The sequence below is a fragment of the Aptenodytes forsteri genome, unplaced genomic scaffold, assembly GCF_000699145.1.
Source record: "Aptenodytes forsteri isolate BGI_AS27 unplaced genomic scaffold, ASM69914v1 Scaffold181, whole genome shotgun sequence".
In the NCBI taxonomy this organism is placed as follows: domain Eukaryota; kingdom Metazoa; phylum Chordata; class Aves; order Sphenisciformes; family Spheniscidae; genus Aptenodytes; species Aptenodytes forsteri.
In genome coordinates, this window is record NW_008795702.1 from 1,972,836 (window position 1) to 1,989,139 (window position 16,304).

At 36.3% G+C, this 16,304-nt stretch overlaps 1 protein-coding gene across 1 annotated transcript; it reads left to right on the forward strand.

Moving 5' to 3' along the window:
- The first annotated feature begins 683 nt into the window (after window positions 1-683).
- AKNAD1 (AKNA domain containing 1) lies at window positions 684-13,125 on the forward strand. The gene is made up of 14 exons (XM_019473104.1): window positions 684-1,849; window positions 2,516-2,575; window positions 2,921-3,050; window positions 3,151-3,302; window positions 3,413-3,472; window positions 4,071-4,204; window positions 4,553-4,688; window positions 5,342-5,505; window positions 8,229-8,314; window positions 9,834-9,956; window positions 10,046-10,156; window positions 11,065-11,146; window positions 11,954-12,101; window positions 12,767-13,125. Exons 1-14 carry the CDS (start codon window positions 797-799, stop codon window positions 12,884-12,886), a joined length of 2,559 nt encoding a protein of 852 aa, XP_019328649.1. The 5' UTR covers window positions 684-796; the 3' UTR covers window positions 12,887-13,125.
- The last annotated feature ends 3,179 nt before the right edge of the window (window positions 13,126-16,304 follow it).

Genomic DNA, 16,304 nt, shown 5'->3' on the forward strand with positions numbered 1-16,304 from the left:
TGGGGAGTTCTACAAAAAGCAGCAGCAGCAGCAGCGGCGGCTGGGCCCTGGCCGCCGCGCAGCTTCATTCCCCCAGGGAAGGAAACAAGACAGCAGCACAGCTGTACTGCCGCTTACAGGAAACGGGTGCTGTAAGTTTGCTTCTTTCTGCCTGTATTGACTGCAGATAAGGTGAAACAACGCATTTCATGAAGTTGACAAGACCGTACCTTACTCCAATACCGTATTAATTCATTGCTTTTTATGTGATGAAATGGGGTGAGAAAGAAATTGAAAAAAGTTCGGTGATTTTTCTCTAAAGAAACACTTTATGGTGGTGAGGTAAAGTGGGAGAAGTTGTATTTTACCACTTTTTTTTTTTTTTTTTAACTGAGGCTGAATTCTAGTACCACTGTTGGCTCTGTTACCAAGGTTTATTTGTCTATAATACTGCGGAGGAATTAACGAGCAGGGACAGTTACCTGGCACCAAGCTCAAGTCTCCTTTTCCCCCGATGCTTTTGTCCTTTGTGTCTTTCTGTTTCCTCCAGTAGGTAATCCAGACTTACACTAGTGTAAACACAAAAAGAAAACTTCCGTGTCAGGGGGATGGTTCTAAAAAACCTGCAGTAGGTACAAGACATAAGTAGATCTTATTCTCAGATGTATTTAAGTATAAAATAATTATTACTCATACATTACAGATTTTGATCCATGCAATAATAAAAGCTCTATCCAAAAATCGGAGAAGCAATGGCATTCATATTCTTCATAAACTGGATATAGAGACTACGAAAAAGTGCATACCGCCAGACTGGATGAAAACCCAAATGAATAGTTCACTTTCAGATGAATTAGGCCGTATCACAGATGCAACTGATGAGGAACAAGATGACTTACCTTATGATGAAGATGTAGGAATAACCTGTAAATGCAATGATAATTCAGATAATTTGAATGACTGTACTTGTACAAAAGATATTTCTGGTATTTTAAACTTAGCCTGTTCTGAAGATAACAGAAACGTAAAAGCAACAGCAAATTATGAAACTCATCCACAGCCTGAAGAATTCTCCAGTCACCACAGAGATGCCTTAGGAACAACAGGAATTTCAGTTGAAATGCCTGGAAGGGAGGCTGCCTTTAAGAAGGAATTACCTGTTGGTAGTTTTAGTAAACCAGATAGCAAAGAACATCTAACTAACTCAAAAATGTCCAATGTCCTTTTGCGTCATTTTTCTAAGGGAGAGTTAATAAGCACCTGCCAGTTAATTGAATGCGAGACGATACCAGAGACATCCTTTACTGAAAGTATCGATGATACTCTGAACAAACCTGAGCCTTCAGAACATGTCAGAGGCCCTTTAGCACATGAACAGTGCACAACTAACTTTGAAGAATATCACTTAGAAAAGCACAAGGAAGTAAACACTGGTGATAAAAATCAAAATTTGCTAAATGGAAACAGATGTGTTTCAAAGAAACCTACTACTTCTACTGTTACATGTGGGTGCAGACAAGAAAATTCACAATTGGTTAAAGAGAATGAAGTTACACACATCTTTCAGAACATGAAAGAAGAGAGCACCCTGTTTAAGGAAACAGTTTCACCCCACGAGCTCAAACACGGCCAAGGTCAAGCTCGCTATTGCCTTCCTGACTTCTCCGAAGTTGCTTCAGAAGTTGAAGTACCAAAAAGAAGTGACAATATTAACTCAGTTCCTACAACTGAAAGAGCAAAATCCTTCCCTGTTTTGCTAAGTCAATCGGTAACTGTGAACAACATTCTGAAAAATAAGAACTATTTCAATTCTGCTGAAGTAGAGAATCAAGAAGAAATGAGCATTCCAGAACTGTTGCAACAGCTAGAGGTAATTAAAATGCTTTAAGCAATTCTGAATACTTGCTAAAGAGTGGTTTACCATAAGAAGATACTCTGTGGCCAGTAAAATCTAACATGACTAGTTCATGCAGGCAGTCTTACAGGTATCAGCCAGTCTGTCATTTTAGTCAACAACTGCTTTCGCAAATAAAGTTTTGTGGGACTGAATTTATATGGAACTTTCATTACCAAATATTTAATGATGCTCTGGAGTATTATTTGCAATTATAAAGCATCCTATCAAATCATTAAGAAATTCACTATAAATTGTTATTTCTAGTATTATATGTAAATGGTCAAATTAACCAGAAGTACTTTAAAGTTTTTCTTAAAAATATATTTTTATACTGTGCCTGCGTTTACGTTGCCTTTTTTCGCATCTTAACACTCTTCAACTATTTATACTGGTATTTATTGACAAGTCAATTCTTCTTAAAGGATTTGTTTGACAACAGTATTTCTCTTACTGTAGTAAATTTCTTCTAAAGTTTGTTAGTAATTAGATAATTGCTTCTCAATTTCATGCCCTGCCATGGAGTTCACTCACAGAGCTATACAGATGCTTAAGTCCATTCCTAGATTTATGTCTTAGTAAATCGTTCGAGATGTAACAAGTTTTAATAGTTTTCCCTATTATTTCTTGGCTGCAAACAAGATGCTGACACAGCATGCTGACACCCAGAATCATACTGACCATCTGAGATCGAATCCTAAGGTAAATCTCTCAAAACAGATTTTTTTTTTTTCTAATTCATTCTCCTTTATCTCTAGGACTATAAATATTCCCAAAAACTATTTTGTCACCTTCATATCGTACTTCCCGTTTATACAAATCCTCTTTAGATTTTCACAACATAGAGTTGAAGTATTTAAGTATTTATACAAGACACTATAGATATATCAAACTATAAACACAGCAAATTATATGGTATTGTTATAATAAACATTTATTAATATTAATAACTTGCCCTATGTATTTTTTATTTATTTCTAAATTTTTTGTTTATGTCCACAGGTGTTCTGTACGTTGCTTCTATAACCAAAGTTCTCATTTTAACAGATACTTCCTCAGTCAGATTTTCCAAGTGCCAGCACCGCCATTTATTCAGGAGACACTGGGACATTCTCTGAAGTCTTTATATCACATGCTCCAATCCCTATACAATCTACACGTGGTTTGTCTAAAGCAAGTAAATAAAATTAGTCACTATGCAAATGACTGTTTTATGTAATTTGATAGCACTTTTGGTCAGAAATTCCAATTGACTGATCTTATCTTGTATTATGTAGGATTACAGTGTGGAACAACAGCATCAGCATTACCAGCAGCTGGCACAGTAGAAGCACGCTGTCTAAATCCTTCTCATTTACTGCCAGAACTAACACTAGGAGAAAAGATGTCTCGAATACTAAAGGATCAGACAGATCAGCTGATAAAGAAAGTAAAGAGCTCTGTTTCAATATATACTTTGCACTGATGCTCAAATTCTATATTCATTTGGCATATTAGTTTGTAAAATCCCAAATAAAAGTCTAATATTTTGTCTTGAAGGTGGATGACTTCTCTAAGCATATGACCCAAGAGACATGCCTTTTACAAGACAACTATCTGGTAAATTAATTTATGTATTCTCAGTTATCTGAAATGCACTTTAAGTGGCTGTAGATTCACAATTTTCTGGCACATTCCTTTTACAAGACAACTATCTGGTAACTTAATTTATGTATTTTCAGTTATCTGAAATGCACTTTAAGAGTGGCTGTACTCACAATTTTCTGGCAAGAGACTCCATGTTTTCCTCAAACAGACATTGAAAAATACTCTTTTTGCTCAATCTCAGACTGAAATTATGAATTTAAGAGGCAAAAAATGAAGGTGTTCAGTACATGGCTGAATTCTTAAATCTGGTTTAAGGATGACAACTTAAAACTACTAGTGAAAGGCCTTAAGTTGCCATATAAGTTATGAATTTTGACATGTAGGGTATCAGTTCAGAAGTCATGGTTTAGTATTTTACTTGTACATAATAGAGCAGCACAGAGTACTAGGTGGACATACAAGATGCAGTCCTGTTCCAATTCAGAGCAATACCAAAATTCTTACCAACATCACTGCAAATAGCATCTGGCTTACATAGCATAAGTAGCTATCACTATGACTTGCTAAATCATAATGATATTTTCTATTGAATTATTTCTTATTGGTGAAGGCATTAAATCAATTGAAAAGATACCTTGATGCCTTGGAAAGGAATTACTTAACAGCTAGAGAAGAGCACCGTAATTTACAGCTGCAGAACTACAAGGACAAGTCTATCAACATTGGAGAGTTTGATCCTGAAAGGTTAGAAGATAAGTGCTAAGTAGTACATCAGTATATTTTCCATATTTTGAGTGTCTTACAACCATTACTTCATTCATACATTAGAATTTTTCTGAAGTGAAAACATTATCTTAATGTTATATGTGGTAAGCTAGAAGTGATTTGGCCAAAATTCATCTTGGGCTTTATATATCCTAGTTATAATTAGGATATCTAATTGATTAATTCAAGTTCTTAAAAGGGACTCCATGAACTCCATTAATTTATTTTTTTCCTATGGGAAGTGTACTGCAATGCCCAATATCATGGTAAGAAATAAAATATCAGTTTATACAGGTTTCACTAACTGTGTATTGCAATTGGGTTTAGAAAGGTGGAAGGGGAAATATTTAGACTTGGCATGCTGCTTGAAGACATCCAAGAACAAACTGATGACAGCAAATGCAACTTGTCATCTTTGCTTACTTCCTATGAATCTGCCCATTCATCATATTCTCTTTGTGAGGTAACTCAGTGAGTTTTATTATTTAAACACTACAATTATTCTGCTTTACTGATGCAAGTCTTAAGAACCTCAGTGTAGTTTTACTATTGTATGTTCTCCTCTGAGCATGACGCTTTTAGATAGCATGTTACTTCAAAGAATGTTTTTTTCATGAAATATTAACTTCATAATATTTCATTAATTATAATAGAAACCCAAGTGTAAAAACACATCTGCACTGAATATTCTTAATCCCAGCTTCAAAAGCATTTATTTCAGAGTAAGAAGATATGAGCAGCTACTTTAACTTTTAAAAGCTGTCTTTGTTTTTGGGAATTAATCACTGTCATTTAGTTGGAAGAAATATTACTTGGTTTGTCCAAAATTCTTAAACTGCAGAATTACTAGAAGACCAAATGTTATTGTGCTATAGAAAGTTGAGTTTACTGCCAAGTATGGTAATATTTTGTCCTGGATCATAAATGCACAAAAAAAAAAATCTTATGGCCTTCTACAAATCTACATATAAGTATCACCAAATGCTTTCATAGTCAATGTCTTAGAAAATATTTTTCTCTGGAAAACACTCAGGAAATGCTGGCTAGTAGAAGCCATGTACCACAGATGCAATGACCACGTACTACACATATCTCTGCTGTGGTTACTTTGTACAGTGCTCAGTAGGTTCAAGCATTGCTGATCCTCCAGAAAGAAGAGGGGTTGAAGCTGCTTTTCTTCACAAGAACAATGAGGGAGATAAAAGTCAGACAACTGATGTAATCCCACAGACAAACCAATTTTCTTTAGAAGGCGACAAGTGCAATCTTTGTCTTCACATGTAAGTGAAAACTTTGAAACAGCATTGAAGTTTTTATAAAAATTTACCTAAAATTATTTGCTGAATATAGAAAATTGGGATGCCTGGAATCTCTGAAAGCAACAGGAATACTTCCAGAATAAAACTTCTACAGAATTCTACAACTACATACCCAACAATTCCTTCCAGGCTGGCATTCCTACCTTTTTGGGTCTTATGGACCTCCAAAACACTACCGTGAGTTTCACTAGGAGTTAAATTATACCTCTGCATAAAATTCATTGCAACCACACAACTTCCAGATGTGAATGACTAGTCAAAGTACAGTGCCAGTAAAAAATTATTTGTCAATATTTGCATGGTATTTTTAATTAAACAATAAAAGGGAGGGATGCAGATATTTACATAATTAGCCATCAAAACTTTGTGAGGCAATTCTAGATACCATCTCTGCCCTCCCAGGGAGTATTTCATAGGTGTTAATCATCTCAATGAGATTAGAAAAATAAAATAAATGGTTTCCCCTTAACCAATTAAGGTCACAAAAGAGAGCTGAATCAACTTCCAGAAGAGAAGCAGAGCCTCTGGGAAAAGGTGGTCTGCTAGCAAACAAGCATTCTTCCAACGTAATGGTATGACATCTGTTTCCATACTTACTTTTTTCCTTTAAACTTCAATTATCTTATTTAGCTTTGAGATCAGACAACATTTCTCTCCTCAGTTTTTGCACAGCATGATGGCTCAGCTTTTGAGATACTACAGCATATCATAACATCGCTGGATTGGTTTCCAAAGGAGAAATTTAAGGACAGACTCTCAAACATTTTTGAAATTTGTGATAAAGTTTGCTTCTCTCAGGAAAGACTTAACTGTGTTACTAGCCTGCCTTTATTATTTGTTCAGAAAGCAAAAACCTACAAGCAATTGCTTGCCTACAAAAATACTTAATTTTAAGGCATTGAGAGAAATTAATTAATATGTGCTAATCCTCTCAAAGCAACATGAAAACCTGTCTTGAATTCCAACTTCACAGGCGAAAAAGTGCTCATATTTTGTCCAGTCTGCTCTACAGTTAGAATTGTAAATAGATAAATCAAATTGTAGAGTTGATGGCAACTAAAAGCGATATAGAAGTGATATGCAAATGAGCCACTGTTTACACTGTCCTGTTTGATATGTAATACAGCTACAGATACACAGTAATATAAACAATCATATATAAATTTGTTTTGCCTTCTGGGTGCAACAGAGGTGCCTTTCACCCGAGGAAAAAGATGCTGCTGAAGGTCTTGCATCCCATAGTCAGGGTACATTAAGTAAAAAATTTAATGCTGATGAAGAAAGTATGAAAGGGTAAGTGTATTACGTATTTTGGCTAGTCATAGACGTGGTTTTTGACAGCTAAGTGAACAGATACATGCGTGTACACTGCTATGTCTCTATACTGGACTCTGCATGAAACACTGAATAATGTCTTTAATACATACAAATGAAAGGATGCTCTCTTTTCAAGTTTATCACCAGTTAATCACAAAAGGTATGTGATATACCAGACCACCGGAGAAATGGCAAATCTCCCATCAATTTTATTAAAGAGAGGATTATATTCATATTACAAAGTAGCCCATCTCAGTGGACCAGTATAAGGTTTATGGTGCTTAAATGGCACAGAGTTATTTTAATAGTGTATTAAAAGAAGAGGCTTTGTCTTTGTTCTCTATTCAGTGATGCATGTCAGCATCCCGAATTGGGATGTTCAGCATGAACAGATGTGTTCAGCAATGAAAAAATATTTGAAATTATCATTGTTGTGAACTAATCTGGTAGGCCTGGAAGGAGAGCATATTGATACATCTGCATATATTTCAAGTGTAAGGGTCAGTCTAAAGTTTCATTAGTGTAAGGGTCAGTCTGTAAAGTTTCACTTACAGAAATGTCAGCGTGATAAAATAATTCTACATGGGTTATTTTGGAGGTTGAAATTTTGGCAAATTAAATCTCTGTCCAAAGCTAGATCTTATAATACATGCAGTGTACAACACAATAATAGTCATCTAAATATACTCTCAAATTATTTTACAGAGTAGATGTTAATATTTATCTAGTAAAACTCACCTAGCTTCCATTTTTTTCTGTCATTTTAAGAAAGTTAGCTCAATCTTCTGATCATTATTTTCATGAATGGGTGGAAAATTTTCCAAATAAATTTGATGATACTGTATGCCCTAAGTTGAAAAAAATGTATGTCAAATAACGCAAACAAGGAACTTTGTTCTTGTTCTATCAGAAGGTACATCTCAAGTATTCCTCTAAGGGCAGTAAAATTAAAACTTTAATAGCTCCGAGTTACTAAGAAACAGTATCATCCTTACCATTGATAATATTTTGATGCAACATATGTGAAAGCATAAATACATAGGATTTCATACTACTTTGCTATTCAAAGATGTGATTATCAAGACCTCTACTTTTAAGCATTTTTAACAGCTCTGGTAAGTCAAGGTCTTTCTGTCAGAACGTGTCTGTTAACTAAAAGGGTCATTATTTCACAATTGGTTAATTTTTTATTTAAGCTTCTACTTACCACCTTTTCAGATAATTGATACAGGTAGCATTCTTTCTATGAGTAAATCTGATTTCTCCTCAACTAAGAAATGGTCAAACATTAATATAATACACTCATAAGGCTCGTCATAAAGGTATTAAGATGCAATTAAAATACCATTCTGTTTTCATGCTCAAAGAAATACAAACATCCAGGAAAGGAAAACTGGAACACGTTCACTCTTCATTCAGAGAAAACCAACTGATTTATCAGATACCAACCTGAGTAAGTAGTGATGGCATATAAAAGTCAGAACTGTGCTTATGCCTACTGTTGAATCCTGTTAAGAAATACATTCCTGTCACGTCTCAACAGCATGAAAATTGGTTTCTAGTTTTAACAGATGTTACTGCTTAGCACAGCACAAGACACTAAGAATAAAGAGGAGACTAAAGAGGATACCAAGTCAAATTCACTTTGGAAGTCTCAGCGACAGGCCAAGAGGCAACAGACAAGCTGCAAGAGACTTTCCAATTAGATATGAGCAAAAGAGTTTTAACTCTGGGTCTAGTCAAACATTGAAACAGTTTTCCCTAGAGAGGCTGAGGCATCTCCATCCTCCGAGATGCTCAAAACTCAGCTGGACAGGGCCCTAAGCAACTTCATCTAAGTTGCCCCTGCTTTGAGAGGAGATTGGGCCAGGTGATCTCCAGAAGTCCTATCCAACCTGAATTACTCTAATTCACCCTTTTAGATAAGTTTTCAAACGTTACTACTACTAACGTTTTCAAAAGCATAACAGTGGTGTGAACACAATGCTTTGATTTTAGTTTTTCTCCTTATCAAGTGCATTTATTTCATGTCCTAGAAGGAGATTCCAAACTTGGTGACTGAAACATTTCATATCAGTACTTCCACTTTTAGTTTTTGGATTCAACTTTCTTATTCTGCATGAAAACAAAAGGAAAAAAGTTTTCCCAAATCTTTGATCCATTCAGGGTTGAGACAGACTGGAAATATTCTCCTTCCTTAATCCAGCTCCTAATAATATAATTTCACCAAATCCAAACTAGAGCCCACACAGGCTACGGTGAGCTAGTGAAGTCAGCTGTCAAGTCATCCAAGACTCCAGCTCTTGGAGGTTCACTAGGAATCTGTCAGCATTTGTTTCTCTTAGGGCATCCCAACTTTATCTTTCCACTGCAGAATACTTTGAAGCTGTTAGTACTTAACAACTAAAAGATAATAGCATGAGCTGTCCTAAATTCAGTTTTAGGTCTGAATATGTAGGTTATTCTTACCTTTGGTCTACCTTTTGTCCTTGGCTTCTCTGTGATAGCCACTTTAATATAATACACTGAGGGCATTGTTGTTAGTACTGGTTTGTGCAATAGCTAAAGCAGTGCCGTACTAGATCCTTCCAAATTCTCTTGTCACATTCCTCTTAGGCTGCATCGTTTTCCTAACACTTCAACTTGTAGGAACTTTAACCTTCAAAACAAGAACCTAAGGACAGGGAGACGGAGAGCTTAGGTTTTTTTTAAAACCAGTTCTGCAACTGGAAACAACAACCACCAAAAACAAAACCCACCTACATTTGAGGCTTACAGTCAGGGCTGAAAGCCAATCTTTAAAGTTCAATCCCCACCTGTAAAATGAAGGAAAAAGTACTTTCAAATTGCAGTAGTGTTAATGGCAGTGAAGGGCTCAGAAATTATGGTGCTGAAAGCCAAACAATTACCTAGGTACACAGGCCAAAATTTGTAATATTTCAGACATTTTTAATGTATTTTTGGGATTTTAGGCAGCGATTCAGAAGACATCTCAGCCTATGATTCTTACAACGATTCACAAAGCGAGGAACTTGTGAACTGTGAGACTGAAAGTTACAAGACATTCAATACAAGATTACGTGGAGAGAGAAAAGGTATAATGATTGCAAAAATACTAAAATCTACACCAAAATATTCTTGTTTATAGTGGGTTTTTTCCTAAACAACACGTCTTTGTTTGCAGGACTTAGATGCAGATGCCCTAGAGGAAGCAGAGATCAATTTAAACTCGGGAATTACAAAGACACTCTTCAGTCTTGTGCCCTATGTAGAAATAAAAGTTCTGCTTCATCCTGTAAGTATAACGAGTTACTGAAATAATTACCAACCACAGGCTAAATTTTAAGGGGCAGAAAGCCACACTGCACATGTATCAGGCCAAGTTTAATTTAGTATAAGCAATCAGTAGCACCGTAGCTAAATAGTGGATGTGTACAGATCTTGTAGAGCAAAATCAGCAAATCCAACTTTTACACACCTAGCCAAATTTAATCCCCATGCACGAGAGCTTTAACCTTCTCTGGTTCTTTATGAGAGGAGTCCCTTCCATACCTCCATTTATGACAGGAATATCTCATTTTGCAGAGCCACATGAAAGAATATTAAAACTGGGCATTATTGTGCCAACTTCTTCAGTGCTAGCTGTTACCTCATGTAGTGTAAACAAGTACTAAAGAAAACTCCAGCTGTACACTCAAATTGTGTGACAGGCAGCAAAGGCAAGGAAAGCCTAATTTAAAAAAAAAAGTTGAACATCTAGCTTTTAAAGTCACTTATCTCAGACTCCTCTCTCTATACTGCAGGAAGAAACTGCACGCAGAAAAATACAAATTTTCAACAGTGGGAAGAAAGTATAAGTTAGCTGCTTCTCTATAGAAATACTGTAAAGCTATAAACAAAAATAGTATTCATGTCACTATTCGGATTATGAGAGTCTGATTATTCCACACTCCCCCCTGCAGTCTTTCACTGTATGAAAAGGAATATAAATCTGCATACCATTTGTCACATAACTAAACTCAACAGCAAACCCAAAAAAGTTAATCTGTCCTCATTTACAAAAAACCTTAAACATATTCAAGTTTTATTCAGCAGTGATAGTTACTTGATTTTTTTATTTATGCTAAATAGAGAAAAATGTTAAATATATAGAAAACTACTTTTTTTTTGCTTTTGTTTTAAACATGGCCTCAGCAACTCTAGCTTATTCACAGAAGAGAATCTCCACTCAAAAGGGTCAAAAAAATAAACAGCCACATGAACTTGTAAACAGACTTTCTGAGAGGTAAGCTGTAGCAATAACTATATGTAGTACCACAGAAAATGCCATTGTTGAAGATTCAGCATGGAAGAAACTCACCGGTATCATAAGCAGGAGGAACGCGTTTTCTCTTTTGCAGTACATGCTGTATATTAGAATTTTACTCAATAACAAAATATTTACCCTAAAAGCAAGTGTAAATAATTCTCAGACTAGTTCTTCAATGTTTCTAATTTAATGAAGAGTCAACATCTGGCTTCTTTAGCTCACATTTGGTAAAAAAAAAAAAATAATCTCACTTTATTAAGAGGATGTTCCCATTCACAGATTCAAAAGCAGATCTGTATTATTTAAGATGCAATTCTGTTTGCTACCAGTAAGTGATAGTTCCACTTTAAACTGTTAACATTAAATTACACTGGGAGTCTGAAGTAAAATGGATTCTTTACTATAGCACAGACTAGACTGACACTCAGACAAGTTTTGTTACCGTGGTTTTTGACAGCAGTAATTGCCTGGAAGTGCAGCAGCTGCACTTGAGAATCAATGGCATAGACCACTCTGGGAGAGGAGGTGACAGCACCAAGAATGCAATGCTATTATGAGACATTTCCTGACTCTGCATCCTGGAATGTTTTCTGTCTTACTGCAATACATATGTAGTACAAATTATGATGGACCACGTTTTACAATTAAATGAAAAATTCTACTCACTGTAAAATTAACTTGCAACCGAGTATGCTATCAAGGTGTATATACTTAATTCCTAGTTTAGAAATTCTTTTGCTTTTTAAAATTGTTTGTATTTTACTCTATATATCTTATCTTTAGGCAAAACTTCAAGGCTGCCAAAACCTTATATTCAAGCACATATGATAAAAGTATCCTTTCACATCAGTACTTACCCAGCAAGAAGTCTGCCCGAAGCAAATCGGCAATCAACATTAGAAACAGAAATGCCAATGATTCCAATGCGAATGTAAGACTTTAGAGTGAAAATTAAAAGCCACACAACTATCTCGGGAAGAGTACATCCCCACATCACGGCACTGTCGAACATCCCCATTCTTAGCAAGTTGATTATTACAATCTAAGCATGCCTAGTCCATTTCAGGATAAGACAGGAGAGAGTTAAAAAAATAAGTATTTTAGCTTATATATTAATATTTTACTTCATATGAGTACATTACAGACTTTTTATGCAACTTAGTCCCTGTATAAATGGTGAAAGGGACAGAAAAGGAGCACTGGATCTTACCTCTGGAATTATGTTTCATATACTGAAACAAAGAATGTCACCCTAGCCATACAAACCACTATAAAAACCAAAAGAAAACCTTCTCAATACAACAAACATGCACCACACTGGGGCTGCTACTTTAGAAAGGTGTAAATATCCCTCAGTTCAAAGGATTACACAATCAAAGAGAGAAATAAATAACATACTTCCCACTTGAATCCTGGAGCAGTGTATCGCATGACTCAGAATTTTTACTTCTCAACATGTATTCAGTGTGAAAATGCTACATAGAACCTTTCACCATACATAAACATTTTTTGTTTAAAAACACCACTTCCTATTCTATACCCATGTAAATACTCGCCTTCAGTATTAACAAGGCTATATTTTACTATTCCCAACAGATTTTAAGTTCTACTCTGGATCATGCCATACAGACGGCGAACAGTTTGAAGAAAGCTACAGAACGAATGGTACAAGCAGTTTCAGAAGATCTAGCTAAAGTTAAAAGAAAACAGCTTTAATTACCCAGTTTCAAATGCTATATTGTTTTGCTGGTTGATACTGAAGTGACAGTATCTCTGCAAATATAAAAAGATAAATACAAAGGTCAGAAAGTCAGCTAGCTGACTTTGCCAGCTGTTCTGTAACTATCAGTATTAAACTAAACCAGAGCATATTGGTATTCTACATGTTTACACTCCATCTCAGAACTGGAAAACAAATTACTAGTTCTACTGAAAGTCTGTAGTATGTTGGCTAACCCCGCTACTGTGTACAGCTACCTTCTCTAAGCATTCACTTCAGATAGCTTAATAAAAACTAGCTTAAGCCAGGTTAACTTTTTGACTTTTGATTTCTCCCCACCCCCAAATAGGAGACTAAATCTGTCATTGCTACATATATTTTTTTTCGCCCCACACCTTAACAGCAGTTGCATAAGCACATCAACAAAGGGAAACAGGCTCTGCACCTGAGACATCTATAAGCATCGTGCTAACATACCAAGTCATAGTTAACATATGTAATTACTTTGTTTTCAGAGTGTCCTACATCGAGTTGTTTAAGGTACTTCCTTGCATGTCTCAGTAACTGAGTAATACCATTTGTTGTCTACGTATTCCTAACAAATTGTCTGTTTCTTCTATGTGGTGTCCTTACCTTGTCAGAATGTGCTGGTTTTGGCTGGGGTAGAGTTAATTTTCTTCACAGCAGCTGCTATGGGGCTGTGGTTTGGATTTGTGCTGGAAACAGTGCTGATAACACAGGGATGTTTTCGTTCCTGCTGAGCAGTGCTGACACAGAGTCAAGGCCTTTTCTGCCTCTCGCCCCACCCCACCAGCGAGCAGGCTGGGGGGGCACAAGACATTGGGAGGGGACACGGCCGGGACAGCTGACCCCCACTGACCCAAGGGATATCCCACACCATATGGCGTCATGCTCAGCATGTAAAGCTGGGGGAAGAAGAAGGAAGGGGGGGACATTCGGAGTGATGGTGTTTGTCTCCCCAAGTCACCGTTACGCATGATGGAGCCCTGCTTTCCTGGAGATGGCTGAACACCTGCCTGCCCATGGGAAGGAGTGAAGGAATGCCTTGTTTTGCTTTGCTTGCGTGCACGGCTTTTGCTTTCCCTATTAAACTGTCTTTATCTCAGCCCACGAGTTTTCTTTCTTACCCTTCCGATTCTCTCCCCCATCCCACCAGGGGGGAGTGAGCGAGCAGCTGGGTGGTGTTTAGGTGCCAGCTGGGATTAAACCACAACACAGATATATCTGGCTTTGAGATTTTAGCTGATGGTAAGTAGGCTGGAAAATTTTAAAATACTGTAGAAATACAGTGGGACAAGAAAAGTCATCTATTATTTTTCTTCTGAAATCCATTTAAGTGCAGTGATTAAAAGCAAGCAGAATTAACAGCCTTGTATTATCAGGGATGCTATTCACTGAAGCAATTGAAAGTATATAGGGACTGGCAGAAATCGTCACTTCAAGCGAGAAGTGATAGTGCATTGCTTAAAGAGGACAGTCATTTTCAGGCAAACCTGAGTGGTTTCATCAGTTGATGGATACAGAGATAATCCAGACTCTGTCCACACAAGCAGCGATAGCTAAACTTGCTGCTGTGTACCGCTGATTTACTAGCTTGAGTGAATGCCTTTTTTCACGGCTTCTTCCACACTTCACAGCTAACAATACCATTAACCTTTCTTTTCTCCCTTAGGCTCTTACTGTATATCCTTATAACTCGATTTGCCTCTGCTTATTATCCATGTTTTTGCTTTATTTATCTTAAGATAACAGCACAGGCCAGTGAAAGGCTCACCCCTCTGTGCTAGATTAACATTTGGAACTTCCCTGTTACTACTTGGCAAGTGAACTTAATAGTTGAAGTAATTGACCACTGCAAGTTTCATGCATTACTTTACATACTGAATAGGAAGGTAACGTGTCTGTCTCTTCAGGCTGCACACTAACATGATTTTTTCAAGGCTTCCCTCACGTTCTCGTCTATCACCTTTTTTCCCTTGATCAAGGACCCTATTCTAGCCATTCTTGAATGGAAATTGTTCCATGCCTTTGATTTTCCTCTTAGTCATCTCTGAATCTTCAACTTAAGAAATAATAAAGATATATATTTCCAAGTGCAATTTATCTAGGGTAATCAAACCAACATCTGGGCTTATGTGAATCTGGGCCCACATGTATGGGTTAGGTATCTATTTTAAGATGTATAATATGAAAACAGGACCTTGCAAAATTACAATATACCTTGTACATATACTCTAAAATACTAGGTTTTGGGAGGGAAGACGTTTATCTTGACACAACTCTTTCCCATTCTTGATCTTGATAAAACAATTCTTGATCTAGAAAAAAGTAGCCAAGATACTTGGGAAAAAAATAAACATCTTTACAAGAATTACTCCCCGCCCCCCACCTCCACAAGCTCCCGTAATAAACCAGGAGCTGGTTAGGGCTACATATTGCTGTCAGATTTCTTATCTTAAAGGATCTCTATTAATCCACCTTTACAGCAATGTTTGGCTTTGCCTTCTGGAAAAAGTGGGTGATGGATTCCAAAACTCCAAAGTCTTAGCCTTGTATTTATCAGCTATCAAATTTTGAGCTGGTGATACCACTGAAGCCTAAAGCAGACACTTGGAGACAAGTTTAACTGCTGAATATGCAAAAGTAACCCAACATTTCAAGCTGGTATTTCTTCAGCTCTATGCATCAAACATCAATATAATGGATTTTATATAAAGGACTGAAGTAAATTATTTCAGTCCTCAAGTAGGACACTTCAGTATCAGTTATTTTGTTCTGTATTTATTGTTTTTAAGCTTTGGGAATAGGAAAAAAAATTTGCAACTACATATAGCTTTTACACTGAACTTGGGTTCTTCTTGCCGAAGTGTAAGGACTATATATAATTGAAGCGTAATTGTTTAATACTGATTTCAAAGTGTGCATCTTTAGTAAGAAAATGTTGAACACTACATTTCTTAAATACGTACCTTTACTCTGGATTTTTATTGTGGTATTTATAGTTAGAAACTAGAATTCAGAAAAACATTATAGATATTTTTATTAAAAATTTTTTTTAAGTTTTGATGCACATTTGATGAACCAGTTAAATTAAAAAAGGTGTTGTTCCTGCATTCCTATTGAAAATAAAGTCAGTAAAAGTTAGATGTCCAACTCACATAGGTGCATTTGAAAGCTACAGCCCCTTATCCTCATCATGCCCCATGTCCTGCAACATTTTAGAATCGTTATATAATGTTCTCCTATTTCATCCCTCTCTGAGGTAGCGGGGGAAGTTTGACCTTTTTCCACCTTCTAATTAACTTTGAATGAACTTACCTAGCAAAGATGTTCTCTTAACCTACTAGTTAACCTGAAGGCAAAATTAAGGGAAAAGAAACAAAACCACCTTTC

What these genes read in the sequence shown, in the direction of transcription:
- AKNAD1 (XM_019473104.1), top strand. Translation starts at nt 797, where the DNA reads ATGAAAACCCAAATGAATAGTTCACTTTCAGATGAATTAGGCCGTATC. An exon ending in TTTATCAGATACCAACCTGA is followed by an intron (nt 8,315 to 9,833) that starts GTAAGTAGTGAT and finishes TTGGGATTTTAG; the next exon opens with GCAGCGATTCAGAAGACATC. An exon ending in TAAAAGTTCTGCTTCATCCT is followed by an intron (nt 10,157 to 11,064) that starts GTAAGTATAACG and finishes CAGCAACTCTAG; the next exon opens with CTTATTCACAGAAGAGAATC.